Source organism: Mustela erminea, chromosome 1, assembly GCF_009829155.1.
Source record: "Mustela erminea isolate mMusErm1 chromosome 1, mMusErm1.Pri, whole genome shotgun sequence".
NCBI classification, from domain to species: domain Eukaryota; kingdom Metazoa; phylum Chordata; class Mammalia; order Carnivora; family Mustelidae; genus Mustela; species Mustela erminea.
The window spans coordinates 98,881,570-98,909,569 of NC_045614.1; the positions used below are offsets into that span (position 1 = coordinate 98,881,570).

General features: G+C 39.7%; 1 protein-coding gene across 3 annotated transcripts; it reads left to right on the top strand.

The window, feature by feature from the left end:
• FAM162A (family with sequence similarity 162 member A) lies at positions 1–27,989 on the top strand. Of its 3 annotated transcripts, none has more exons than XM_032334976.1 (6): positions 1–216; positions 936–976; positions 18,631–18,753; positions 21,127–21,235; positions 25,003–25,111; positions 27,728–27,989. In XM_032334976.1, the coding sequence occupies exons 2-6, from the start codon at positions 967–969 to the stop codon at positions 27,818–27,820; spliced, it is 444 nt and encodes a 147-aa protein (XP_032190867.1). In that variant the 5' UTR covers positions 1–216; positions 936–966; the 3' UTR covers positions 27,821–27,989. The 3 variants fall into 3 exon arrangements, with proteins under 3 accessions (XP_032190867.1, XP_032190863.1, XP_032190865.1); XM_032334974.1 differs by lacking the exon at positions 1–216 and adding an exon at positions 229–288; XM_032334972.1 differs by lacking the exon at positions 936–976 and having other exon boundaries at positions 10–216.
• Positions 27,990–28,000: the final 11 nt, after the last annotated feature.

Consider the following 28,000-nt stretch of genomic DNA (forward strand, 5'->3'; position numbering starts at 1 on the left):
CGCAGGCCCCGCCCACACGCCCCGCCGCGTCACGCCCGACCCGCTCGGTCGGCGCTCAAATAGCCCAAGTCCCGCCCGCCTGCGCCCGCCGCCTCTTGCCCATTGCGGGCGTTCGGTGACATTGAATGCGCCCGCGCTGTCACCGCCCGGGAGGCGCTGTCGGGTCAGCGGAGTAGGCGGCCATGGGGAGCCTGCGCGGCCTGCGCCAGGCAGCGGGTGAGACGCGGGCCGGGCTTGGGGAGGTTGGGAAGCCAGTTTGGAGATTGAGGAATCGTGCAGCTTCCCCAGGTCTGGTAGTTGCTCGGTTTTACCGCACACTCCGAAGTTGTTTGGAGTGACGGGAGAGAGCCAAGCCTGAGCGAGCAACTGCTAAGCAGGTAGTAGGGGTTGGCCCAGAGTGACCATCGCGCCTGGCTCTCCATCCACCCACCTCCCACCAACTTGACGAGCCCTTGCTCCCCGATCCTTATCGAACCCCCATCCCCAGTGTCCTCTTGAGCTCAGTGCTTAATGCAACTGCCACCCTGGAACTCCCCCGTTTCCTGATTAATTCAACTTTCCACCCTTAGCTCTCCTGTCCGTAGCTCTACTGGAGTCTTGAGTCTCCCCTGCCTCCACCATCTCAAGAGCTTATTACACCTGCTCTCAGAGAAAACTTAGAGTCTAGAATTTCCTACTCACTTAGTATCTGTTTAGGAAAGGGATTTAAAGTATTACCGAATAATACTAATTGTTTTCCTAAAATGGGGGATACATTTCTTTTAAACAATTCGACAGTTAAGTGTTACGTAGAATCTGCAGTTTATTTTTCTAGTAGACATTTGTATAATGAGTATTTGGAGTCAGAGCTTAATTTGTCTTCTTGGGGAACCAGCAGAGCCTTTGCTTAGTAGGGGCTGAGAAATCAGAATGTTTGCTGCTTGGCTCTTTTCTAGGTACCTGCGTGAAACACTTTTGGTCACCTTTATGAACTTTGGTAAGGTGTAATGACTGATATTTTATTTCTTGGTAACAAATTATTAAAAACTTGTTTACTTCAAATTTTAAAGGAAGAATCACCCCAGACTTGCCTATTGAAATAATGTAAATGTACACTGCATATGTAAATGAATTATTTAAAGTTGTGTAAAGTTACCTTTTATATCCTTATTTTGTGTTCCAGTGGAGAGTGGACTGGAAAACATGTCTCAAACTGGAGAATATTTTTTACTTCCTTTAAAATAAACATTTCCTCCGCTAAAAAGAGATTGATTTCATTGATTTGTTTAGCTTCTGTTGAACTAATTTACCCTAAAATCTTTTGTGTACATCCTTTTGATCTGTTAGCTATTAACAAGGTAAATCAAAGAACCAATGCTTTATAAAAAAGCTAAAATACATTGAGTAGAAGGGACTTCGACTATAAAGGAACTAAGACCCTATGGTTTTAAGTAGTTTATCTTCCTGCCTTGAAAATATATTTAAGCATTATAAAGATTCCAAAGCCTCTCTGCAGACTTTTGATATTTAAGAACCTCACTTTTGGGCACTCAGTCAAAACAAAATTCCTTGAGCAATTTAAGAACAATTTATTTTATTCCAGTTAGATCCACTAAGAATGTTTTATGAAGAACTCTTTCCAAAGGAACTTCTTTGAATGTCTGATGTTTTGTGAGCAACTCTAAGCAATCTGCCCTTTCACCTACTTGTGTCCATTTTATAGCTAAATACTTTGACATACATTATTTTACTTGGTTGATTTCTTATAGTATCCTTCTTAGGTAAGTCTTATCATCCGTTTTCCAATGTACAAGTGAATAAACGTAGGTCAGATGGTTAAATGACTTGTTCATGATCATTTAGCCGAAAAATGTTAGAGCCAGGAGTTGAGTAAGTGCCTTCTAATTCAAGAACTTGTGCTCTTTATTTCATTCAAGATGCTTATTCAGGATATGTGTGTATTGTGTATGTGTTTGTCATGGTTAATTGAGTCTCTCTGATATGAAATGTAAGAGTCATGAAATAGATTTACTTGTGAAATGGAAGCACACATTTATGTGCAAATGGATTTTCACCTAAGAAGACTGATTTATCAGGCAACCTTAACCAAAGGAAAGGCAGATCAAATAGAAACCTAATCTAGGCATGCTTCACTTATCCAGAATATTATATGGAATAAGATACTCTAGGTGAGTGAAATTTCAAAGAGCCAAAGCTTAATCCTTTAAACAACGGACCTTTTTAAAAATTGTTTCTGTTAGTAATCTGTGCTGTATTTTTTTAGCAAACAGTACAGGTTTTTATGAGCGTGAATTTGTTTCTCATTTTGCGGCTGTAGCTGGAGGTACAGGTCAGAGTTGTTAACTTGTGGTTCTTGGACCCTTTCACAGATAAGTGGTCCTGTGAACCTCTGAAAATTGTATTCATTTTTTATGTTTTGGGAAGAGAGATCCATAGCTTGCATCTATTCCTTAGAGCAGTCTGTGCTCTTTAAGTTAAAAGGCACTGATACATGATTTGGACCTAAATGGCTACTGACCCATACGCCTGTGGGTTGCATGAGGGTAGAGACTAAACTGTTTTCACTAAATGCTTAGCACTTATCAGTGTCCAGCTCACTGACAGGCAGTAATATTCTATGGAATAATTATTATTTTTTTAAAGATTTATTTATGAGAGAGAGAGTGCATGCGCTCAAGCAGGAGAGGTGGGTAGAGGGAGAAGCAGACTCTCCACTGAGCTGAAAGGCCCATGTGGGGCTCATCCTAGGACTCTGGGATCATGACCAGAGCCAAAGGCAGACGCTTAACCGACTGAGCTACCCAGGCGCCCCTCTTCGGGATAATTATTTTTAGTTATTTTAAATAACTAATAATTTTTTAAATTAACTTAAAATTATTATTTTTAATAAGTTATTACTTTCTACAGAATAATTATTAAGTCAAAAGAATGGAATGACTTTACAAAAATGTTTCTTCATACCTTCAGAAAAATTTTTTTGTCCTAAACTTTGCTGGATTACCAACAGATTTTTTTTTTAAGATTTTATTTATTTATTTGACTGAGAGAGATATCACAAGTAGGCAGAGAGGCAGGCAGAGAGAGAGGAGGAAGCAGGCTCCCTGCTGAGCAGAGAGCTGATGCGGGGCTCGATCCCAAGACCCTGGGATCATGACCTGAGCCAAAGGCAAAGAGGCTTTAACCCACTGAGCCACCCAGGCACCCACCAACAGATTTTTAAATGATTTAGTTATTATCATTATTATACCAATACAGTGCACCATAGACAGCGTCCTTGTCAATTTAACTGACATTCCACAGCATTAGAATCAGATAACATTTAAGTCTTGTAGTCTAGCCCCCTAGTTTTATAGGTGAGGAAACTTAAGGCTTCAGAGGGAAATTAACTTGGCTTCAGAAGAGTCATACAGGTACAAAGCTGGGACATAACCAATATCTCCTGACTCCCATTCTGATTTTATTTCACCTACATTCTACTCCTTCATTGACCTTTCTGTTGGTTCTTCCTAACCAACCCTAAATGAGTACATGCCCATTTTTACTGCTCTTTGGCTTTCACTCCCACCAGGTCTTGTCATCAGGTTTTTATTGAGCACACACTATGTGCCCTGTACACTATGAAAGCTCTAAAATGAGTGGACTCTCACTCTTCCTAGAGCTGGAGTTTGTTGCAGTGAACAAATATACCTCTATAATACATCTGGAGAGCTTATGCATGACAGTATATTAAGTTCTGGATTGCAGAACAGATTTTAAGTGCTGCTCTGGTGCCTTGGAGCCAATTCCTATTGGCTTTGTGCACATCTTTTCCCAATTAGTCATGTTATATTGGTAGCTTAAAATCTATTGTGGTGAGGGTTATTGACAAACACTACAAATCAGGGCTTTTCCCCACTGAGCTCCTCCTCCCAAGACCCAACATAGCACTGGTTTTGAGAAAGGAATTGAAGTATAGGTTAAAATTACCGAAGGCTTCGTTGAAACAGAAGGCATAGGAGAGAGACAGGAGCAAAGGTAGGGGCAGTAATGAGTCTGGAAAGGATGTGGAAGGAGAAAATATAGTAAGGAGGAAGGGTTACCTTGGATTTCAGTTAGGAGGTAATAGATAAGGTGTGGCCTTTGAGGGTTTTGAACCACTTGAATTTGGGCAAAAGGAAGTCTTCCAGCAGAAGTCATTAAAGAAACATTTTTTAAAAATTAACATGGTTGTGGGACGCCTGGGTGGCTCAGTTGGTTAAGCAGCTGCCTTCGGTTCAGGTCATGATCCCAGCGTCCTGGGATGGAGTCCCACATCGGGCTCCTTGCTCGGCAGGGAGCCTGCTTCTCCCTCTGCCTCTGCCTGCCATTCTGTCTGCCTGTACTCGCTCTCTCTCCCTCTCTGACAAATAAATAAAATCTTTAAAAAAAAAAAAATTAACATGGTTGCTGCATACAACATGAATAGCTACATCCTGTGAAGATATTGCAGAAATCCATGTGTGAGTTGATGATGGAAGTGCCAGAAAGGGAATATATCTAGGAAGTGTTTTTGAAGAAATCAGTGCGGCTTTGTGAGACATAGGGTGATTTAAGGGAGACTGAAGTTTTTGAGTGTGGAGAGCTGAAAGAGTATTGCCCTGTTGTCTGAAGTAAGGAAGGTAAGAAGGGATACTGCTGTGGCAGAGAGGGTCATGTGTTATTGAGTGGTAGGTGGCACTGAGTTATAGGTGTATATGGGACCTCTTAGTCAAAGACCAGGGGACAAAGGAGGGAGTCTTCCCCGAGGCAGATGAATGTGGGATAGAGGCAAAGACTGAGTCTTGGAGGCCTGATATAATGTAAGGCCTGATATAATGTAACTCCCTTCAGAGTTGAAGGGAGAGAATGTGGCAATAAAATGTTAGGAGAGACAGAGGCCTTGCAGGGGTCAGTAGAGTCAAATGGCTTTAAAGATGGGAAGAGTAGAATCAAGTGAGCTAATGATGAGATTCTAAAAAACATAATCATGGGACTAGAAAGAGATCACTAATGTTAGAGCAATTTTAGTAACGTGAGTGGGGGAAGAAACATTACAGTAAAATGTGTGGGTAGTGAGGCCAAGGTAATAAGTTAAATACATGCCACTTATTTATTCATTTGAACTTTGAAAGGAAGGAGATTAGTATTTTATTTATAGAAACTGTTGAGAACAATTAATTGGTTTTTTTTGTTGTTGTTTTTTTGTTTTGTTTTTTGTCAAAGATAGCTTGCCCTCAGTGCCACCCTGGTATAATGAGATAAGAATTCTCATCAACTACAGGTAAAAATGTAAATCCGGTTCTGCCTTTCTGGAAAGCAGTTCTGTTCTTAAAAAGGTTCATATTTGCTAACGCCTCACTACCAGGATTCTATATAAGAAAATAATCAGAAACATCCTCAAAGATTTATGTATAAAACTGTTCATTTGTAGTAGTGAAATTGGGAAACATAAAGACAAGGGAATATTGAATTCAGCTTATATCCATATGTTGGTTGTTATATAGCTGTCAAAAGCAATTTTTAATTAATATCTTGGAGAAGTATTTTGACATAAGCAAGGTGTAGTAGTACTTATTTATGAAAAATGTGTATATTATATGTAAGCATAGGAAAATGTCTGGGAAAGATATATCAAGTGTTATCCCTGGATGATGTGATTATAGGTGTTTTTATTTTTCTTCATACCTTTTTTCAAGCTTCGAAATTTTCTGTAATGAGCAAGTGTTACTTTTGTAATTTAAAGTTTATTTTTTTAAGGGCAGGGAGACATTTGGCAGGAAAGGGGCTGAGGGAAGGATCTAGAGGTGGCAAGATAAGTTTGGTACAACATCCTTTAGTAAGAGGGATCACAGATGGAACAGTTCACTAGTTTAGAGTGAAGGAAGGCCTAGTGTTCTTATAAACCTGAAGGGAAGGATGAGAAATAGATGGAGAAGGGAATCAGTTCCTGTCAAAAAGCAGATTTAGGTCAACAGCTAAGGCCAAGAGAGTTTCAAATAACCACTCTTGGGAATGGGCTGGAATGTTAATGGGAGTGAAAAAAATCACCAAGAAATGGCCCCATCTCACTAAAGTTTGGCCACCAGATAGTTTCCTCCCCACTTAAAAACTGGCCAGGTTTCAAAGGTTTATTTTTAAATCTATTTTTTGAACTCTAAATTTTTTTCCCATAGAAGAAATGTTACAAATGGTGATTAGGGTTCTGTTCAGCCCACAAAAGTTCATAATGTCCATCTCTCTTGCCATTTTTCCTCCGTAGTATTTTTGTCATCTGTTAGGTCCTCTCTGTTAGGACCTATAGCTGTCTTATTTCCTTTATACAACCCACTTGAACTACAGTGTTGTGACACCACCAAAAAGGAGGTTTCCATAATTACGTCTTGCTACTCCTGCTCCCTTTACCCCGACTTGTTCCTCGCCCCTGGCCCATCCTGCATCCTGCACTTAGATTTCCTTTATGAAATCACCATTGTTAGTGTTTTTTTCCTGCCTAAAACTGCTCTGTTTCCCAAATCCTTTTGGGAGTTTGGCAGACAAAAGGTATCTTACTGTGGGGGAAACATGGATAAGCACAGTACCCAGATTCAGAGTGAGTTAGTCTAGAGACTTAACTTAAATTCGAAGCCATAGAACATCAGCAAGGACCTCATAGAAGAAGGCAGGTTTGTGAGTGATGGGAGCCCGGCAGGCAGATTTGGAAATCTTTGTTGCATACAAGAGCTGGGCAAATCAGAGTGTGAAGCCAAAATATTCCATCCTTTTCAGAATAATTGCAGATAGGAAATATCAAACCTGATCATTGAAAAAGCTCAGAGTAAGTTAATATCTCAGGTTCATTTGTTTGTTTTGTTGTGGCCAGCTCACAACAAAACTGAGTAGCCCAGTTTTGCTTATAATGTGGAAACGAAATCAGTGGTTCTCTAATTTAAATGTGTAGGGATGAGATCTGTAATTTCTCTAAGCAAGATAATTACCCTCACTTAGTCATTCTTCCTTCTAGGTCTACTGAGTGGCTACAAACATTTGACGTACAGTTTCATTGTAATGATATAAAATATAGTATTGATTAAAGGGTGTGTATGTGCTTTGCAGTTGTCAGGATAAGTATACATTTAGCTTTGTCCTCCTGACACTTAAAAATGATTTGATTCTCAAATCAACCTTTCAGTTTTCCTTCCTCAGATTTGCTCTTCCCTATCATAGCAAACATTTTAGGACTAGCAATATCCTATTTGAATTCTAGGAGGATTAAATAGGCATTTGTGGGCTAACATGAGAACCGTTCACCTAAGTATTTAGATTAAAAAAAATCTTTCCATACGATATGAAAAGGGAACATTGTTCCCCAGAAACAAGCTGTTTCTCCCAGGCAGGGTCATGGTAGCTCCTGGCCTTCTGGTACACTAGGAAAAGAGAAGGTGGTTGGGCAAACAGTCTCATAGCAGCATAGTAGGATCAGCCTGGTGGGCTCTGATCATTCATTCTGAGATAGTCAGATAGTGGTCTTTTCCCCATGAGGGGTAGTCAGCTGCTGTGGAGGCTGGAGGAGGGATGTGAAATAGAGCCTTTTCCAAAGGGGATGAGGATGTAAGACAACTGTAGAACAATTGACAGTGCATGCCGTTAAGTACTGAGTAGTGTAGGAGTCTAACATGCTCTTGTAAAATCTGAAAGTTGGGTATACAACTCTACAGAGATTCCAAACTTGAGCTATATGTTACTCATCTGCAGAAGTTAGAAATAAAACAGAACTTCTTTTCAGTAAATGAGTTGTTGAAAAGAGGGATTTTGAACTCTGCCAGAGACCAGTATTGAGCTCTGGAGGTGCCCTGGTCATCCACGTGACCTGTGCTCCAGGGACTCCCACTGATGTTGAAGAGCAGTGATTCTCAAACATGGCAGCACATTAGAATCACTTGGAGAATTTTAAAAAATATTTATGCCAGACTCCTACTCCCAGACATTGGGATTTAATTGGATGGACTTGTGCATTTAAAAAAAAATTTTTTTTTAATTTTTAAAAAAATATTTTAAAAAAATTTTAAATTGTTTAAATTTTTTAAAGCTACTTCGGTGATTCTTCTATGCACAATTCTTTCTATGCACAATTTCTAGAACTTTCGTGATTCTTTTATGCACGATTTGAAATTCACTTTTCTAGAACACTGCTTCTTAAACTTTAGTGTGCATAAGCATCAACTTAGAGGGCTTATTAAAACATTTTCCTAGGCCATACTCCAGGAGATTCTGAAGGTTTGGGGTGGAGTCTGAGAACTTGAATTTCTTTGAAGCTCCCAGCTGAGGCTGAATAAATAGTACCATTCTAGACTTTAGAATATGTGGTATTAGTCTCCATGTTTCTGGCACATAGTGAGTACTCGTTAATTATTGAATGAATATGGGTATCTATTTGCTTCTCAAAATTTAATGTTCATATGAATCATTTGGATGTCTCACTGAAGGGTGTATGAGCTTTGCAGTTGTCAGGATAAGCATACCTTTAGCTTTGTCCTCCTGAGACTTAAAATTGTTCCGATTCTCAAAACAAAAGAAAAATACAGACTCAGATTCTGTAGGTCTGGGGTGGGGGGCCAAGAATCTGCATTTCTAACAAGCTCCCAGGCAATGTCAGGCACATTTGAGAATAGCGAGGTGTGACAAGATACATACCAACATGTATAATTTTCTCATCTTCTTTCTACCAGTGTACATTAGTCAGATGACCTTCATTTTCGTCTACCTTGGATTGGGCACATTCCTGACTATATCCTATTTTTTTCTTTTTCTGTCTCATTCCAAAAGCATATTGGAGTGCAAATGAGTGAGAATGACATTTTTATAGAGATAACATCAAATCTTGCTAATTTTAAAAAGGAATAAATATCAAGTAAATAATAAAATATTTATAAAACATGTAAAAAGTAAAAACAAGATATACTAAATAGTCAAGTACTCGTGCGTTTTTTTTTTTTTTAAGATTTTATTTATTTTATTTGACAGAGTAAGCAGAGAGGCAGGCACAGAGAGAGAAGAGGTAGCAGGCTCCCTGCTGAGCAGAGAGCCTGATGCAGGGCTCGATCCCAGGATCCTGGGATCATGACCTGAGCTGAAGGCAGAGGCGTTAATCCACTGAGCCATCCAGGCGCCCCAGTACTCATGTTTTTAAAAATATTTTTATTTTGGAATAATTTTAATTTACAGAAAAGTTGCAAAGATAGTACAAGAGTTTTGTATACTTCTCACCCAGTTGCCCCTAATGTTAACATCTTGTAAAACTAGTGTATTTGTCAGAACTAAAAAATTAACATTGGTATATTACTGTCAACTAAAGGACAGACTTTATTCGGGTCTCGCTGGTTATTGTACTGATGTCCCATTTTCTGTTCCAGGGTGCCACATCACATTCAGTTGTTATGTCTCTTTAGCCTCCTCTGATCTGTGACAGCTTCACATTCGATTGTCATGATCGTGATACTTTTGAAGAATAAAAGTCAGATATTTTGTAGAATGTCTCTCAGTTTGGGTTTGATGCTTTCTCATGATGAGACTAGGGTTATGGGTTTGACGACAGAATAACTAGCACAGAGGTCAAGTGTCTTTTTTCTGACGGTACACAGTATCCAAATGATTCATGACTGGTGATTTTAACCTTGGTCAGTTTGTTCCTTCCTTGTAAAGTTACTGTTTCTCTCTTCCCATACTCTGTTCTTTGGAAACAAGTCCCAAAGTCCAACTTGTACTTTCCCACAAGGGGAAAGGAATCCAGGAGGAAAGAAAATCTTTTTTCTCAAAAGGCAAGATTTGTCCCTTCTCCCTCATTTTTTTATTCAATTATTATTTATATTAATATGGATTTGTATATTGTATACCTTAAGTTGTAATCTATTACTACATTATTTTATTGCTTAAATTATTCCAGGTTAGGCTGTATCAGATCAGCTCTTATGTCCCTTTGCCCCTATCCAAAAACATTGTTGTGTTTTTTTAATATTTCCTTTCTGGCATTACAGGGTATTCTAGACTCATCTCGTATTCTCTCGGCTTCAGCCTAGAACCAGCCATTTTTCTCCAAGGAGCCCTAGTTCCCTTTATTAGATAATGGTATTTAGAAATCAAGATATGGACACTGAGTGTGCTTGTTCCCACTGAAGTGTCACTGATTCCAGGCCCTCCCACTGGGTAGAGCTAGGAAATACATGTATGTATACTAACCCGTGTGTACACACATACTTAGGATTATGTCTGTATCTGTCTTACATCTATCAACTCTCCATACACATAATACATACAAATAACATATAACCTATAAATAAATATATGTTTATTTATATATGTTAATAAACAGCAATGTAAAACTATTTATTCTGAATTCTCTGACTGATCCAGCACCTCATTCATTCTAGCCTTCTCCCCTTGCTTTTGGAACTTCTTTCTCTGGGCTGTCATTATCTACCACTTATTTACTTATTTGTTCAGGCCTGGAATACTTGTAGTTTCAGGATTGTTAACCCATACTCCTGCAAGAAACAAATTGCCAACTAGAGTGCTTATGTATAGTTCTTTTTATCTTTAGTCTTAAAGTTTCTGGTCAAAAGGATGTTTCCAAAGTTAACTTAGGTTAGCTTCTTTTTTCCCACCTTGAAGGTTGTGGGGTTAGGTCATGTTACACATTTCTAGTACAGTTTGATACTTTTGTCACAATCTGCATTCCATTCTGGGATTGTCCCAACATCCTGCTTGATACTTAAAAATTTGCATATATTAAAGCTGTCTGTGATATACAGTTTTAAGAGTTTTGACAAATGCCATGATTTTATTTTTAAGCAAATCATTAGGGCCTTCATAGTTAGCAATGTACTTAAAACACACTTGGCAACTGGTCTTCACACAGGTTATAAAACACTAAATTAGATAATCTAAAAGCCTCTTTCTCCCATAGCATTCACTGAACCTTGTTTTATCAATTCTAAGGTCACATCACTGATGATTCTCTCCAGGAGTGTTGAAAGATTCTGAGAAAAAAAGCATCTCCACCTCTCTGCACTGTCCATCATGAGGTTGGAAAGGAGGGGGCAACAAGACAAAAGCCAGTACTTGAACCAGACTCATCCCAGCTGACCCATTTCAGTCTCCCGCTACTAGGAAAACCTGTAAGATACTGGTTTTCAAATTGTGAGCTCCCAGAACAATAGTAGCAGCATCACCTGGGAAACTGTTAGAAATAGGAATTCTCAGGTTCCACCCATACTCACTGAATCAAAAAATCTGCAGCTGGATTCTGGTAATCTATTACAAGTCCTCTGGGTGATTCTGAGGCACAATAAAGTTTGAGAACCTCTACACTAGGTTAACCAGACATTCCTCAGTGACATCCTTAGAGGCAGGAGTGAGGGTTCGTCTTGACTTCCTGTTAGGTCCCTGGGGGATCCGGGACCGGTCAGCCAGGGGCAGGCTGCAAGTGCAGCCACAGGGTTAAAGGGCTCTTTTTCTTTTGGTTTGTATGTTTGTTCTTAATTGTGATCCACCAAGGATGGAAAATTTCTGTCTTGGATGTCTCTAGGGCAGGATATGTTATCTCTTTGAGACAGAAAAGGAAGTCTTAATGACACTAAAACTTTTATGTGCTTTTGTTTTTTTGTACTTGCAAAATAACTGAAATCACATTAAGTACTTCACAATTTTCTTTAGTGATTTCAGGCTTTTTAAATTTTTTACATTTGTTATTTCTAATATATATAATATGACCATATTTGTATGTTTTAATTAACCTTTATACTTTAGGGTGGTAAAAATTATTGGCATCCAGTATGAAGTTGTAGTAAGAAAAAAGTTGGGAGATATTTTCTGATCTAGGTAAACTTCTCATGCCTTCAAGTCCTTAATTTCACCTCCACTCCAGATACTTCAATGACTTCAAATCTTACTCGCCTTACTCTGTTCCAGCCACACTGGCCTCCTCTTTGTGGTTCCTAGAATATACTGTAGGGCCTTTGCACTTAACAGTTGTTTCTGTTTGGAATATCCTGCCACCAGATATCTGCGTAGCTAGTTCCCTCACTTCCTTTGACAGTGGCATTCTCAAAGAAAGCTCACCCTGCTAGTCTAGTCTACCTAAAATCTCATACACACACCCAATTCCAGGCACACAAACACTTCCTTTTTTTTTTTTTTTTTAAGATTTTTTATTTATTTATTTGACAGACCGAGATCACAAGTAGGCAGAGAGGCAGGCAGAGAGCGAGGAGGAAGCAGGCTCCCTGCAGAGCAGAAAGCCCGATGCGGGGCTCGATCCCAGGACCCTGGGACCATGACCCGAGCCGAAGGCAGAGGTTTAACCCACTGAGCCACCCAGGCGCCCCCACACAAACACTTCTGCATGTCACATTCCCAGTGTTCATTTTCTCTCTCGGTCATTTATTGTCTAACTCTGTGTGTGTGTGTGTGTGTGTGTGTATCTCTATGTGCATATATGTATATATGCATGTATGTGTGCATATGTATGTATATTTTCTCTCCAGTAGAAAACATAAGTTTTACTAGCATAGATTTTTGTCTTTTTGTATATTGTCTAGAACAATGTCTGATACATAGTAGGTACTCAGTTATTATTTGTTGAATGAATATCTCCAAACATGCATTTATGTGACTGGTAGTAATTACGGGTACACAATAGTATTTTTGCCTTGTCAGTATTACCCAAACTGAGCTGAGAGGCATCTTGTCTTCTCTCCTCCTAAGCTGTCTCTGTTCTAATTAAGAGGGATGGGGAAGGGCAATACCTAAGGAAATAATTCCTGATTCTTCTTACTTCCTGTGGACCTTACAGCTCACTGCCAGTTAACCTTGTTCCTTTCTGTCTCTGTGCCTGCAAGAAGGGAATGTGGCCGGCTGGTGCGAGATGGGGACTTGTAGGTCACGGTAAATAAGGGGTTCTCTGGGGAAGATGAAAAAGTCCTGGAGATGGATGGTGGTGATGGTGTACAACAGTGTGAATATACTTAATGACACACAACTGTACACTTAAAAATGGCAAAAATGGTAAATTTTATGTATATTTTACCACAATTAAAAAAAAAAACGGGGGCGCCTGGGTGGCTCAGTGGGTTAAAGCCTCTGCCTTCAACTCAGTTCATGATCTCAGGGTCCTGGGATCGAGCCCCGCGTCGGGCTCTCTGCTCAGTGGGGAGCCTGCTTCCTCCTCTCTCTCTCTCTGCCTGCCTCTCTACCTGCTTGTGATTTCTGTTTGTCAAATAAATAAATAAATAAAACGAAGCATAGTGGTTCTGAAACGGTAGTGTCAAATCATTAGTAGCGGCTTCACCTAGGAACTTGTTAGAAATCCAGATTCCCATCCTCCACCCCAGAACTGTTGACTCTGAACAAGCCATTCAGGTGGTTCTGGCACACTGATGTTTGAGATTCACAACATTACAGCATTTTGTTTTAATCCCAAGAGCTATGAAGAACTGTTGTAAAGTTTTATAGAATATCTTCATGCCCTGGTAACTGCATAAAATTACCTTGGTGAGAAATTCTGACTACTCTAAAGGTAAAATTGAAAAGTGCTATGGAAATGTTTTGAAAATTTAGAGGACCTGCCGTGTTTCAAGCATCTTGCCAAATGCTCTCACCGTTATTTTTCCGGTTATCCCTCAAATCAGTGCTGGAGCAGTAAATACTACACTATCCACATTTAAAATGAGGAAGGAATCAGAGATCGATTACACTGTGATTCATTCTTCCTGGTGCACACTTAACTGTCACTAGGTGGCAGTGGTGGCATGGTTAACCCAGACTGGGGTAAGGCCTTCTGGGATTACAGATTTAGAAAATGAAATAAATGTAGCCCCTTATGAAAGAAATCAGATGACAAATAACCACAATCTTTATATAAACAGGTTCTAATTTCCAGTATGTAAGAGGACCTCTGAAAATCCACTCCTATATAAAAACAATGAGGGGTACCTAGGTGGCTCAGTTGGTGAAGTGTCCCAACTTTTGATTTCAGCTCAGGTCATGATCTCAGGGTCGTGGGATAGAGCCCTGTATAGCTTGGTGCTGAGCGCGGAATCTGTTTCTCCCTCTCCCTCTGCTCCACCCCTGCTCACACACACGCACGCTCTCACACACTCTCTCTCTTACTCTCAAGTAAATAAATCTTTAAAAAGTAAAATCAATGAAAACACTGCCAAAAATCCTTAAAATCAAATTTTTTCAGAACTAGGAAATAACCAGAGGCTTGTGATAATCTGAGTAGCATTTACCCAAGAAAAATGACTTAATCATGGTAAGAATAGGAAAATTTATAATAGCTTTAACAGTTTTCTGTCACCTGTCAGCTTCCCAGTAGCTTGAAAATGAATAGCCTCTCAATGAAAACCTGCAGTTCTAGCAGGCACTGAAGAGGGCAGAATGGATTTGGAGCTCCCTAAAGTCCCCAGCCCCCAAGAATTGTTACAATTAGCTTATCTGGCACTTCACTGGAAATTCCCACTCACCGGGCTTGCCTATTTTTCACCTGACTCAGCTAATTCAGTGGAAACAGCTTCTCCCCGACCCACCCCAGAGCATGCTACAACAGGCACATGAAGCCCTTTGGCAAAGGCTGGCAAACAACTTGGTGGAAAGCATCAGAGGACATCTCTGTCCAATGACTAGGTAACCACTAAGCTAATACATCATAGAATAGAAGGGAATATAGACTAATGGAACAGAATTGAGAGTCCAGAAATAAACCCTCACGTTTATGGTCAGTTGATTTTTCTGCTTTGTACCAAAATAATTCAACAGGGAGAAGAATTGTTTGTGTTTTTTTCAACCAATGATGCTAGGAAAACTGAATTTTGAAAACCTGCAAAAGAAAGGAGGTGGATCCTTTCCACACATCATATACCAATATTAGCTCAAAATCGATGAGATCTAAATGTTGATAATAAAACAATAACATTTTAAGAAGATAACATAGAAGTAAGCTTTTGTGACCGTGTGTAAGACATCAAAAGCTCAAACAACCAAAGAAAGGCTTAAGTTGGACCTCATCGAAATCTGAAACATCTTTCTAGGATGATGAGAATCTTTTGGAATTAGATGGTAGTGATCAGTCAACAATTTTGTGATAAAGCTAAAAATCACTGAATTGTACACTTTAAAAGGAGGAATTTGGGGTGCCTGGGTGGCTCAGTCAATTAAGCATCCAACTCTTGGTTTCAGCGGAGGTCATGATCTTAGGGTCACAGGGAGTCTGCTTTAGATTCTCTCTTTGCCTCTTCCTCTGTCCCCCACCCCATTAAATAAATAAATAAAATTTTTTTTAATGAATTTTAGGGTTGCCTGGGTGGCTCAGTGGGCTGAGCCTCTGCCTTCGGCTCAGGTCATGATCTCAGGGTCCTGGGATTGAGCCCCGCATCGGGCTCCCTGCTCCGCAGGAAGCCTGCTTCCCTCTCTCTCTCTCTCTCTCTGCCTGCCTCTCTGCCTATTTGTGATCTCTGTCTGCCAAATAAATAAATAAAATCTTTTAAAAAAATGGATTTTATGATACAGAGTTACATATCTATAAGTTATTTTAAAAATCTTTATACAAATATAAACATGTCCATATAAAGTCTATAGAAATATCTTTTAAATTGAAAAAAAGTGAAGAAATCATGTTTCTCACCAGCTTTGGGAAGTCTACCTCTAACCATATTTTATTCCTATTCCCTCTTTTGCCTCCCTTTATTGCTCCAACTCTGAGGCTACAAAAATATCCAAGTTGGAGTTTGGACCTGCAAAGGTACAGACTATTTGTCTATTAACAAATGTATTTCAAAAACTACTTGAACTTTCCTGTGAGCTTTTATCCACATAGCTGTGAGAGCACATTCTTGTTGCATTAAAGGCAAGGTTTGGACATTCCTTTTTTGGTTACATGGAGCATCAGGCAGTGCCAAGACAGTAATCAGATTTAGCACTGGTGCCTTTCCAACTGTCTTTTCTGTTCCATTGTACTTCATAGCGCTCCACTTTTTCTATGTTCTAGGATTGTAGGGTAATTCTGATTCTGAATCCTATACCAGCCTTGGTCTCTCCGTACCATGACTCCCATACTTAGAATCACACCCCCCCTTTTCTCTCATCCTCTTCCAAACTATTTTTGGCTGTCTGTGCTTTGAAATCTGATTAATTATGACTGATTTAAAAATTTTATGCTAAGGCTGAAAGTGAAAATGGCTAACAGAAACTAAATTTTTTTGAAACATTTATTTTTATTTTAGAGAGCATGGGCAGGAGGGACAGAGAGAGGGGAAGAGGGAATCTCAAGCAGACTCCAAGCTGAGTCAGAGCCCAACACAGGGCTCAATCCATGACCTCGAGCCAAAACCGAGAATTGGATGCTTAACTGACTGTGCCCCATAGCCCCCGAAACTAAGTTCTTAAGCATACCTTTGTTTTAAGGATGAATTAATTTCCTAGTTTTGCTCAGTGAGACAGCATGGAAACAATGAAAAACTCACTAATAATGAGCCTTCCTAAGGCACCTGTAAAAATACTTCCTCTTTAAAGGAACCAGAGCTCACTAAAGGAATGTCTGATTCCAAATCAGGGGCAAGAAGCATTCAAAATTAATCTGGAATGTCATGTCAGAAAGTAAGGAAGGTATCAATGATCACTGAGCACATGTTGAAAGTACTCAGAAGCCAACATAGAAGGGTCCCTAGTGACTAAAAATGGGATTATCTGAGCATCAAAAATAAAAATGACTCAAATGGGCTGGGGAACATGTGTTAAAATGCAAGAGTTCCTTGTGTTATTTTTATTTGTTTTCTTTGTTTCTTTTCTCCACTTAATCCGAGAGAGAGCACGCATGTACAAGCTCATGCATACTAGTGGGGGGAGGGGTAGAGGGAGAGCATCTTCAAGCAGACCGATCCTCTGCTGATCATGGAGTTGGACATGGGGCTCAGTCCCACAGCCCATGAGATCATGACCTAAGCCAAAACCAAGAGTTGGAACCTCAATCGATTGAGCCACCCAGGCACCCCACCTTTATCTTATTTTTAAACAAATTATTACCTGTGGCGGCTACAAAGAAAGCAGTCCATTAATTTGAAAACTGGCAAATTGGAAGAACCAAGAATTTATTCCACATTTCTTGTGGACTTTTACCTTAGGATAGTCAAATAGTTCATGTAGAATATGACCATTTTACAATCCATTTTGAAATAATAGATCTAGGTAACATCATCATTGTCTGCTAAAAACATCAAATGAAAGGTCAACAGTGGTGGTGGTCTTTATAAGGTATGAGGAGTCAGACTGATACAGTTGGATCAGTACAGTAGGATACAGTAGGAATACACAGTACTGCCTATGGCATATTCTTGCTAAAAATTCAAAATCTGATGAAGCCTCAAAAATCTGTTTATAAGGAAAAGAATTTAGAAGAATATGTTGAACAACATCAAGGGGACACCATCAGCAAAATCCCAAATGAGAGAAATTCTGTAGAACTAATGACCTAGCTTTTTCAACAAATGACAGGAAAGGAGGGGGAGACCTACACGAGACACATCAACCATATTCAGTGTGCACCTATTTAGAATAAGCCAACTATTAAAAAAAATTACAAGCCCATTGGGGAAATTTGATTTGATCATCACATGCTAATATTATTTGATCATCACATGCTAATATTTTTAATTAAGCTAATGGTATTCTGGATAGTGGTTTTGAAAAGTTGCTGTTTTGAGATGCATACTGAAGTATTTATAGATGAACTAATGGGATATTTGGGATTTGCTCTAAAATAATTCATCAAACGTTGCGTGGGTGGTTCAGTCAGTTGAGTATCTAGCTCTTGACTTTGGCTCAGGTCATAATCTCAGGGTCGTGAGACTGAGTCCTGGGTTGGGCTGTGCACTCAGCACAGAGTCTGAGGATTCTCTCTCTTCCTCTCCCTCCCTCTCTCCCAACTCTCTCTCTCTATGTCTCTCAAAAATAAATAAATTAAATCTTTAATAATAAAATAATCTAGTTGAGAGTTAGGGGTGTTCAGATAAAACCGTATTTATTGGCTTAATTGTTGACACTGGGCGGTAAGTACATGGAGATTTATAATATTGATCCCTATGTGTACTTAGATTTTCAAAATTTATACACACACACACAGTTTTATACAGTTTTAAATATATAGTTTTAAAATTTTACACAATTCATGACTACACCTAAAGTTGATTTCCAGTTGGAGAATTACAGCTTGGGTGGAAGAAGGCTTTCTAGAGCCACTTGCTGGCCATTACAGGCTACCCAGACTTCAGTACTGGCATCTTGGCATCTGGTTTAACTGCCCAGGGCTATAATATGTAATATTTCCACCAGAACCATTGTTAGGAAAAGATACATGTGAGAAGTACTTTTATAAAACTTACAGCTGATAAAATGTTTATAGTATAAATTGCTAATGTATAATATAAACATGTATAGTTTAAAACAGCACCAAGTATCATATCTTAAATATGTTTGTCTTACATAGAGAGTAGTATATGCACTTTTTAAATGAGTTAATTTTTATAAGTGAAATATATATTCTATAGGCATTTTTCATTTTGAGACATTAGATTTTCTTTCTCTGAAACATTTCTTTGTCTTTTCTAGGAAGTTATTTTAGGTTATATGAAAGAGGTTCTTCCTCATCTCTAAGACTTACCAGAAACTCTGATTTGAAGAGAATAAATGGATATTGTGCCAAGCCACAAGAAAGTCCAAAAGCTCCAGCCTGTAAGTTTTTATTCATTTTTCCAGATACGGATGAAGCAGTTCCCAAAGAGTGAAACAACTTGGAATCAAAAGACCCTAAAAGACAGGTTGTTCCAGGGGTTCCTACGTCCTTCCCGATCTTGTAGTCCATGCCTCCCAGATTGTACTTAGATTGGCTCACGTGAAGCAGTGCTTTCTTCATTTTCCTTGTCTGTCATTTTTACCTCTTATTTCCAGGGTTAGATTGGAACTTTTTGTTGGAGAATAGATGCACCAAAGTAAGTAGAAATCTCGAAATGGTCTTTCAAGGAACCCCAAAGATGAACCAAATTGGGAGACGGTATTTTAGGTACAATAAAACTAGGGCTAGCCTCTGGCTTAGGCATTAATTTCAGCCATCATTAGTCTTATTCTTAACTCAAACACTTGTCACTGTCCACTGTGGAAACAAGGAGTATAATATATAAACTGTGGGCTCCAATGAGCTATTTTCTTATTACTTCTTCATGGGAGTAAACTAGCGTCAGGCAGGTCTTGGTAAATAGAAAAGAATATTTATCAAGAGCTTAAAAATGTTTATACCCTTCAACCTGGTATTTCATTTCTGGGGATCTGTCTTCAGGAATAATCCCTATATATGAAAAAAAGCTCTGAATATAAAGCTATTCCCATATTTTACATATAATAGGAAAATGAGAACTGATCTAAATGTCAGATAATCTGGGAATGATTAAACCATATGTTAGATCTACTTGATGAGATTGTACAGCTGTAGGAAATGGTGCTTATAAATACCATGTACTGGCATGAGAAATGTTTGTCATAATGTCAGTGAACAAATCAGGATACAGACTTTTATATCATGTGTAGCATGGTACCCATATAAATATGTAAATTTATATAAAGAGATATATAAACCCCCATACTTATGGGGTTAAGACTTAGGAAACACTACCAAAATAAAAATACAGTGATTCTGCTATGGCAGGAGAATTAGGGATAGTTTTTATCGTCTTTTTTTACATCTGTACTTTCCAAATTGTCTTTAATGTACTTAAAATGAACGCAGAAAAAAACAATAACTATAGAGCTGTGCTAAGTGCTGGAAGGGTTAAAAGATAAAACTAGAGCAATACTATTTCTATACTTTTAACCTCTTTTCTCACCTTCAGTTCTTTATGGATTTTTCTCCTAGGGACTTTCCAGCTCCTTTGCTGTTGCCTTCTGATTAAACGAAAAGAACAGCACAAGCAAAGGTGCGGAGGTGGGCATGAGTGTGTCATGGAGGCAGCAAAGTCAAGGAGATGGTCTCTCTGCACGAGATGTAGGCAGTACATGGAAGTTGGATGAAATTATTTTCAGGGTCCCTTCTAATACTGACATCCTGTGACTCCCTAACTTTTCTGTTCCTTCAGTGACATCTTTTTTTGAAAGACTTTCTCTTACAGTCTGTGGCTGTGTGCCTTTCTTATTCATCTCCCTCTTTTGCCACTGCATTTTCCTCTGCTGCCCCTTTCTCCTGTCCCCTCTCTTGGGTCTTTATCACCTTCACTGGCTCTCCTTTTGCACCATTGATTATCTCGACTCTGACTTCATTAATGAGACCTATTCAGATGGCATAAATTTAGACTCAATATTATATAAAAAGGCATACATGCTTTTTCCTTTCCCTAACTGGTTCTTTTCACAGTCTCCTTGTCTTGGTTAACAGTACTGCTGTTGTCTTACTCATTCACGTTTGAGGTTCTTCTTTGATCCCTTCCTGGTCTTAATTTAATCAGCCTCCAAACCCTTTCAGTCTTCTTCAGGTAGACTTTTTTGTCTCTGTTCCCACCGCTACAACTCCAGTTCAGAACATATCACGTCATTCTCTTTACAGCTTCCCATTTGAACTTGTTGCCCACTCTATTCTATCCTTCTTTTCTCTCTTCTGTCTATTATGCAGATTAATCTTCTAAAACATTAACTTCTTCCTTGCTTCAAAGTGTACAGTGGTTCCCAAATCAGGTTTAAAAAGCGTAGCCTGGCATTCAAGATCTTTTGTTATCTTATTTTACCTTATAACCTTTCTCTTTTTCTACTGAAGTCAAATAAGCTTCTCATTGTTCCCTTCTTAGTTCATCTTTACCTTTACGTTTGTTTCTGGTGTTCTTTCAACTTTCAATGGCTAAGAAATATTTTTATTTTACCTCAGTCCCCACAGAATTTTGGAACCTTATTTGAGAAATGAGGCATCCTAAGAAATCCCATTTGAATAAAGCTCAAATTAGCTTGAGGTTTCTCAATGCTTCTGTTTCATGAATAGCTAAAAAAGCACAAATAGCATTTTTTTTAATTGCTAAATTTGAGAGTCATAACCTCAAATAAGATTCCTTGTCTTGTTTTTTCTCATAGACACTTACAGCCACAGAGTGCCATTACACAAACCTACAAACTGGGAGAGGAAGATCCTGATATGGTCAGGCCGCTTCAAAAAGGAGGATGATATCCCAGAGACTATCTCGTGAGTGCCGAACGTAGGGGTTATAAGCAGCTTTTCTTCCTTGCTGATTTCAAAGGCAAAGCATTTCCTTGGAATCTCACTAAGAACTTTCAATCAAATTTTAGAATAGTTGTCACATCTCAAAATGTTTCCTCTTTGGCAAATACCTGCAATAAAAACTAGTGCTGGAAGATCTTGTATCTCATTGATACGCTGTGTTGTGCCTACTGGAGAGCTGTTGGGTACTCTGAAGTCAATTGACTGATTTCTTTCCTGAGCTACAGGAATGTGACTAAGCAGTAATGTTCACTTTTCTTAGCTTATTTTTAATCTGGGTGTATCAGTTAGGTGCCATTGACAATTAATAGTTATATTCTATAAAATCCACTCAGGTATTCAACAGTACTTGAATAAAGGGTTATTTTTTTATTCATAATAGCATAGAAGTATTTAGGAGTAACATACTCTCTTCCTGAGATCCCAGAAAGCATGCTTTCCTATCCCTCTCACCAACTTCCTTAAACCCAGCCCTCCCAGGATCCTGCGACTTTTTCAGAGTCTGGACGAGTGTAGATTCCTCTAACCCAGGGTTTCTCAACCCCAGTGCTATCAGCATTTTGGGCCTGATAGTTCTTTGTTGGTGGGTGCTGTTGTGTACATGGTAGGATGTTTAGCAGCACCTCGCTTGGCCTTTTCATTTCGCGGATGCAAGGAACACTCAGTGAAAAAGGTCTCCAAACTTTGTCAAATGTCCCCTGAGGGGACAGAAAAAAAAAACCCTGATTAAGAACCATTGCTCTAGCCTGATTTTAAAGACCCTGACTGGTTTGCATCTTGGCCAAGAGAGATTCTGAGAAGCAGGTGCCATCTCCCCTGTGGGGCACCATCATTCGGAGATAGGGACTTGGGACAAAGCTCATAGACATTTCCTTCTAGTAAGAACCTATTCCTTGAACTTCCGGCTTTGGTTTCAAGGCACGATTTTAAACGATCTGAGTTCATTCAGGGTTATCTTTTCCCAGGAAGAGAAGTGTTAATTGCTTTTTTTGTTTACACCGGCTTTAATAGCCATTCTACTTCTGCTGGTCAAAATGACAGTGTGCTCTCCTGGGAAATAAGAGCAAGCTGGAAATAGCAATGATATTAAGGTGGGGTTTTTTAAAAATATTACTTATTCATTTGAGATGGAGGTACAGAGAGAGAGTGAGAGCAGGAGCAGGGGAAGAGGCAGAGGAAGAGGGAGAAGCAGATTCGCTGCTGAGCAGGGAGCAGGACTTGGGGCTCCATCCCAGGACCCTGAGATCATGATCTGAGCCAAAGGCAGATGCTCAGCCGACTGAGCCACCCAGGCACCCCTAATATTAAGTTCTTGCCTGTGTCTTAATTTCTTCCACAGCATTTCAGGAGAAAACAAGCTGCTGCATACCCATGGCCCTAATAGGTGCTATGTAGATTTTTGCCATGGAATACTTTCCTCAGTCTGTCTTACGGGTGGTTCCAGGATCCCCCTCAGGCCTAAAGTACTACCTACTGAGTCACCCTAGAATGTTCTGCTATGAGCCTGGGCAAGTGTTCATCCTTATGCCGGCAGTTCTGAACAGGCGCTGCTTAACTTGCCCATTCTGATTGCTTCCTACAGAATGGAGGGCAATCTCATGACCTTATTTAAATGTATTTTACTTTTATAATGTAAAATTTTTTTTTTTTTAAGATTTTATTTATTTATTTGACAGACAGAGATCACAAGTAGGCAGAGAGGCAGGCACAGAGAGAGAGAGAGAGAGAGAGGGAAGCAGGCTTCCTGCGGAGCAAGGAGCCCGATGCGGGGCTCGATCCCAGGACCCTGAGATCATGACCCGAGCCGAAGGCAGCAGCCCAAACCACTGAGCCACTCAGGCGCCCCTATAATGTAAAATATTTTTAATGTATAATACTTTTAAAAAAAGATTTATTTATTTGACAGACAGAGATCACAAGTAGGCAGAGAGGCAGGCGGGTGGGGAGGGGGAACGGGGAGCAGGCACCCCACTGAGCAGAGAGCCCAATGCAGGGCTCTGTCTCAGCACCCTGAAATCATGACCTGAGCCAAAGGCAGAGCCTTAACCCACTGAGCCACCCAGATGCCCCTAATACTTATTTGTTTAAATTTTTTAGAGAGAGAGCACACTGGCGTAAGAGCAGGTTGGGGAGGGGCAGAGGGAGAGAGAGAATCCCAACCAGGCTCCATGTTCTGCGAGGAGTCCGACTCAGGGCTTGATCCCACAACCCTGAGCTCATGACCTGAGCCAAAATCATCAAGAGTTGGCTGCTTAACCGAATGAGCCACCAGGTGCCCCCAAATGTAATATACTTCTAATGAAAAGTAAAATAGATTACTTTTCAGGACTATCACAGCACTTTAGTTGGAAATGCCAGTTCACATAAAATACTGTCAACGTGGGTAGTTTGTGGTTGGTGGACTCTCAGATGCTCTTAATAGAGCAATCCATTGTCCTTAGCAATTGTCCTTGGTTCCTCTCACCGTGCTGCAGGCCCAGCTTCAGTGCCTGGAGAACTCTGTTCACATGGCTGCCTCCCTGGGTCCCCTCGTACATCACAACATCTATCCTTTCAGGCTTCTCCCACCATGCCTGGACCCTATACCTCCTTCCAAGCATTTTTAAAGCACTTTTTCCCTCCTGATTTAAAGAGTATTGTGTGTTAAAAATCCGGGGGTAAAAAGAAAGAAGGAAGTTAGCACTTGAATCCCATCATCTCGAGACAATCACTTCCTATCCACACCCCTAGGAGTAGGCTGGTGTTCTCTCAAGGTTCCGTTTGGACTCTTCGTGCCCTGCCCTGAGGATCTGTAAGACTCATGTAACAGAACCACAACTCACTGGCTACAGACAGACTCACAAGGGTGCAGTGGCCTTCCCTTTAGACTCTCCCTTGGTGGACCTCTTCACTTTCACACAAGAACAATAATCCAACCCTCAATTTTCTGTTAAGGCACACCAGTCTCAATTCAGTGGGCAGGTTCAAAGAGGAACTTTCCAAAGAGCACGGTCTCAAGTTCACTGTCATGCAATTTCAGCAAAATGTAGTTAAAAGGTAAACACTGAGGAAGTATTGCTTAAAGAATCTTTCTGCTGTTTCAGATAGTCTCTGGAATCTATACCTGGTTCTAAATCTAAGCATTAGATTTAGATTATTAAAACTATTCCTGCTTCAAGGCAGAGAGCGAAAACTTAGGTATAAAGATCATATTGTTTGACTTTCTCCCACATTTGTTTTCTGAACTGTGATTTGTGTTGAAATGTACAAAACTCATGAAGTTCACTGCAGTATCTCTTATTATTAAACAGTCACTATATCATGTAGCATCTTCTTAAGAACCCCCTGGGAGAAACAGCTCCTGTTTTCACTTTAGCATTGGCTGCTAGTGTGAAACTTGGAAGCCAAAATTGACTTCCAAGCCAATAGCAAGCATAGAGTAATACCCCTTGCCTTTTTTCCCCCTTTGTTCCTCGATCTACTTCCTGTCTTCATGCTATCTTCTCTTTTTCTTACTTTAAAGTTTGTGCTATCTTACTTGATTTTATTAATAAGTTTAAGGTGAGTTGTGAAAATGCCTCATATTCCCCCTTACATTTCCCCAAATCCTGCAAGATTTCCAGGCCCACATCTTTTTTTTTCTATTTGTGGTACCACTCCATTTCTGACTTGTGTTACAGAGTTTTATTTCCTACTGGCAACTTCAGAAAGAGAAAAGTTAACTTTCCTTCATAATCTCATTGTGTTACTAGGTTTGAGATGCTTGATGCTGCAAAGAACAAGATCCGAGTGAAGGTCAGCTATGCAATGATTGCCCTGACAGTGGCAGGATGCATCTGGATGGTTATTGAGGGCAAGAAGGTGAGCACAAACTTCCTCTCTGCCGCTGTTTTCTACAAAGGATCTACAGGAAATCAGGGGGTTGACCCTTTTATTTATTCTCTTGAGAAGAGGGGGCTACTTTCTACATGAGAAATGATAAGAAACAAACAGTGATAAGAAATGAGGCACAGTAGGGGCAAACCTGGGATGTCATGCCTGGGGATAAATAGCAAATCCTAATTTTGGCAAGGTAAAGGACTAAATTAGTTTCACACAAAGTAAAGAGAAAGTGTTTAGTTATCACAGATGTCGTAAGTAATGTGAAACCAGAAAAATGTCCCTGGTGTATCTAATGATGACACTGGCATGTCTGTACAGCACTCCCAGTAAGTGAGCGTCTTTATCCATGCTCCAGCTGCCTTAGCCCTGGTGAGCATTCTAGTCAGTGCTCTGGACTTGAAGCTTGGCCACATGGAGCCATATGTGTAAGGACAATAGCTCCTAAACAAGTACATAGGCATTCAAGTCTAGAAATCTTTGTTTTAACCTAGACTGTTATTAATAGCTATCATTAATTGAATACTCAGTCTTCTAAGCACTTGGTTTTTCTTTCATTTGAACCTCACAGCAGCATGACAAAATAGGTACTATTATTAGGACCTCATTTATAGATGAGGAAACATAGCTAAGAAAGCGCTGCTAATTTGCCCAAGGCCACACATCTCCTAAACAGCAAAGCCACAGTTTGAATCTAGACCTAAATGAGGTGATAGTAAAATTGCTCCTACTTATTAAGGGCTCATTATACAGCAGGCACTGTTAAACTCATCACAATATCCTAAGAACCTAAGCAGTAGGTTCTCTTATTATCCGTACTTTATAAAAGAGGAAATTGAAGCTTAGAGATACTAAGTCATTTTCCCAAAGTCACATAGCTGGGCAGGATAAAAATTTAGAGCCAAGTTTGCAAGTTCCCAAACTCTCAATAATAATATCTTGTGCTTAAAATATAGGGGTTTTTTTATATGCAGCAGCAATGGTCCAACCCTTATTTTATTTATTTTTATTTTTTTAAAGATTTTTTATTCATTTATTTGACAGAGAGAGATGACAAGCAGGCAGAGAGGCAGGCAGAGAGAGGGGAGGAAGCAGGCTCCCTGCCGAGCAGAGAGCCTGACGTGGGGCTCGATCCCAGGACCCTGAGACCATGACCTGAGCCGAAGGCAGTGGCTTAACCCACTGAGCCACCCAGGTGCCCCCAAACCCTTATTTTAATACCATGTCTAATTTTATAAATCACAGCTTCCATGTGCAAAGAGATGGCTTGTGTCTATTATCAGATATTAAAAAGGTTCTCCTACCAACCTAGCAGTAACTAACTTCCCTTATCTCCAGTGAGTGCAGAGTAAAAGGAAATGCACTTCTGGCTCTCTTCAGACTTCAGGAGTAGAAAATACTGACCATTTAGATTGACCTGTTGGGAGCATGAAAGACGAGTGTGCAGGACTGAGTGAAGCTCTTTTGACATCTCTATTCTCCCCCACTTCAGATTTTCTTCTGGCTTCCTCTTTGACTTCTCATGCTTAGTTCTCAGACTGAAACTTATAGAAGCATGTGGACAGGACATAGGGACTTCTAGAATTCCAAGAAGTCTGCATTGCTTTTGTATACCTGATTGTACTAAGCTGAGTCTACATACTCTAGAAACGAGTTACCCCTTGAGACTTCTTCTAGCCTCATCTAATGGTATATACCATGAACTTTGAGAGTTTCTCTCCTTTATGTGCTAGAAAACCATCTCATTTGTTTGACGTGGAACTATCCATTCCTTACAAGTAGGGAAGTGCTACTAGAGTGGAGAACTTTTAGACTTAGTGCTATTTAAAAGAGAGGAATTAGCCATTGTGTTTTGTCCTCACCATCAACTTACCATTCCCTTTCTCCTTCCCATACCTAATTCTTTATATGTGAAATTACACAGATATAAGAAAATCCCACCTTATATATAGGGTGCTAGTTTCATTTATTTGGTATAAAACTTTGGAAACTGGTCTGCTTATGTAAGACTTACCAGCATGTAACAGCTCACAGGGAGGTAAACGGGAAGAGGATGGTTGGCTCTCCCCTACTCCTGTTTGCTGTCAAAGAATGGAGTAGTGCGATACAGATACTGCTGAGACTCATTAATCACAGTATTTGGTAAAGTCTGGGATCCCAGAGCTGAATATTTTTGGTAAAAGAGGAATAAGGAGTTAGAAGGGTATGAAAGTATACAAATGAGTTGGGAAAGGAGAAATGGTAGCAATAAAGAACAGGGAAAGGAAAAAAAAGATAGAAATGGAAATAAAAAGGTATTCAATACTAAAGAGTGGGAAAGGAAAAAGATAAGGGAAGAAATTATAAGGGAAGAAGCTGGATTTAAAGAAATAGGCCAGAAAAAAGGTAGAGGGTATGGCATTTCTCTTATGCTTGACTGAATGGGCTATTGGACTGTGAAGTTCTAGAGGAAGCAGAAGGCACACAGAGGGGGGCTTCCGTGCTCAGTGTGCCCACAGCAGAGCATTTTGGGACTGCACTGGCCTAGTTAATCTGCTGACATAAGTGTGGGGTAATGACATCCTCCCCAAACCCTTTTTCAAATTTGTTTCATTTTAGGCTGTCAAAAGAAACGAGTCTTTAACAAGCCTGAACTTAGAAAAAAAAGCTCGCCTGAGAGAAGAAGCAGCTCTGAAGGCCAAAACAGAGTAGCAGAGGTATCTGTGTTGGCTGGATTTTGAAATTGCAGGAATAATGTTGCAGCAATTAGCCTGTATTAAAAAATACGGTACGAGGATCCATTTCATGAAAGTATGGTTTGCACAGATTTGTAATTTCCCCATTCCTGATACAGTGGGACAAATAAATTTCTTTAAAGAAATGACTTGTTTA

Bases quoted from the DNA above. Each gene is read 5' to 3' on its own strand.
- FAM162A (XM_032334972.1), top strand. From the start codon at position 183: ATGGGGAGCCTGCGCGGCCTGCGCCAGGCAGCGG. The intron at 18,754-21,126 runs GTAAGTTTTTAT...TTTTTCTCATAG, and splicing joins AAGTCCAAAAGCTCCAGCCT to ACACTTACAGCCACAGAGTG. The intron at 25,112-27,727 runs GTGAGCACAAAC...GTTTCATTTTAG, and splicing joins TGGTTATTGAGGGCAAGAAG to GCTGTCAAAAGAAACGAGTC.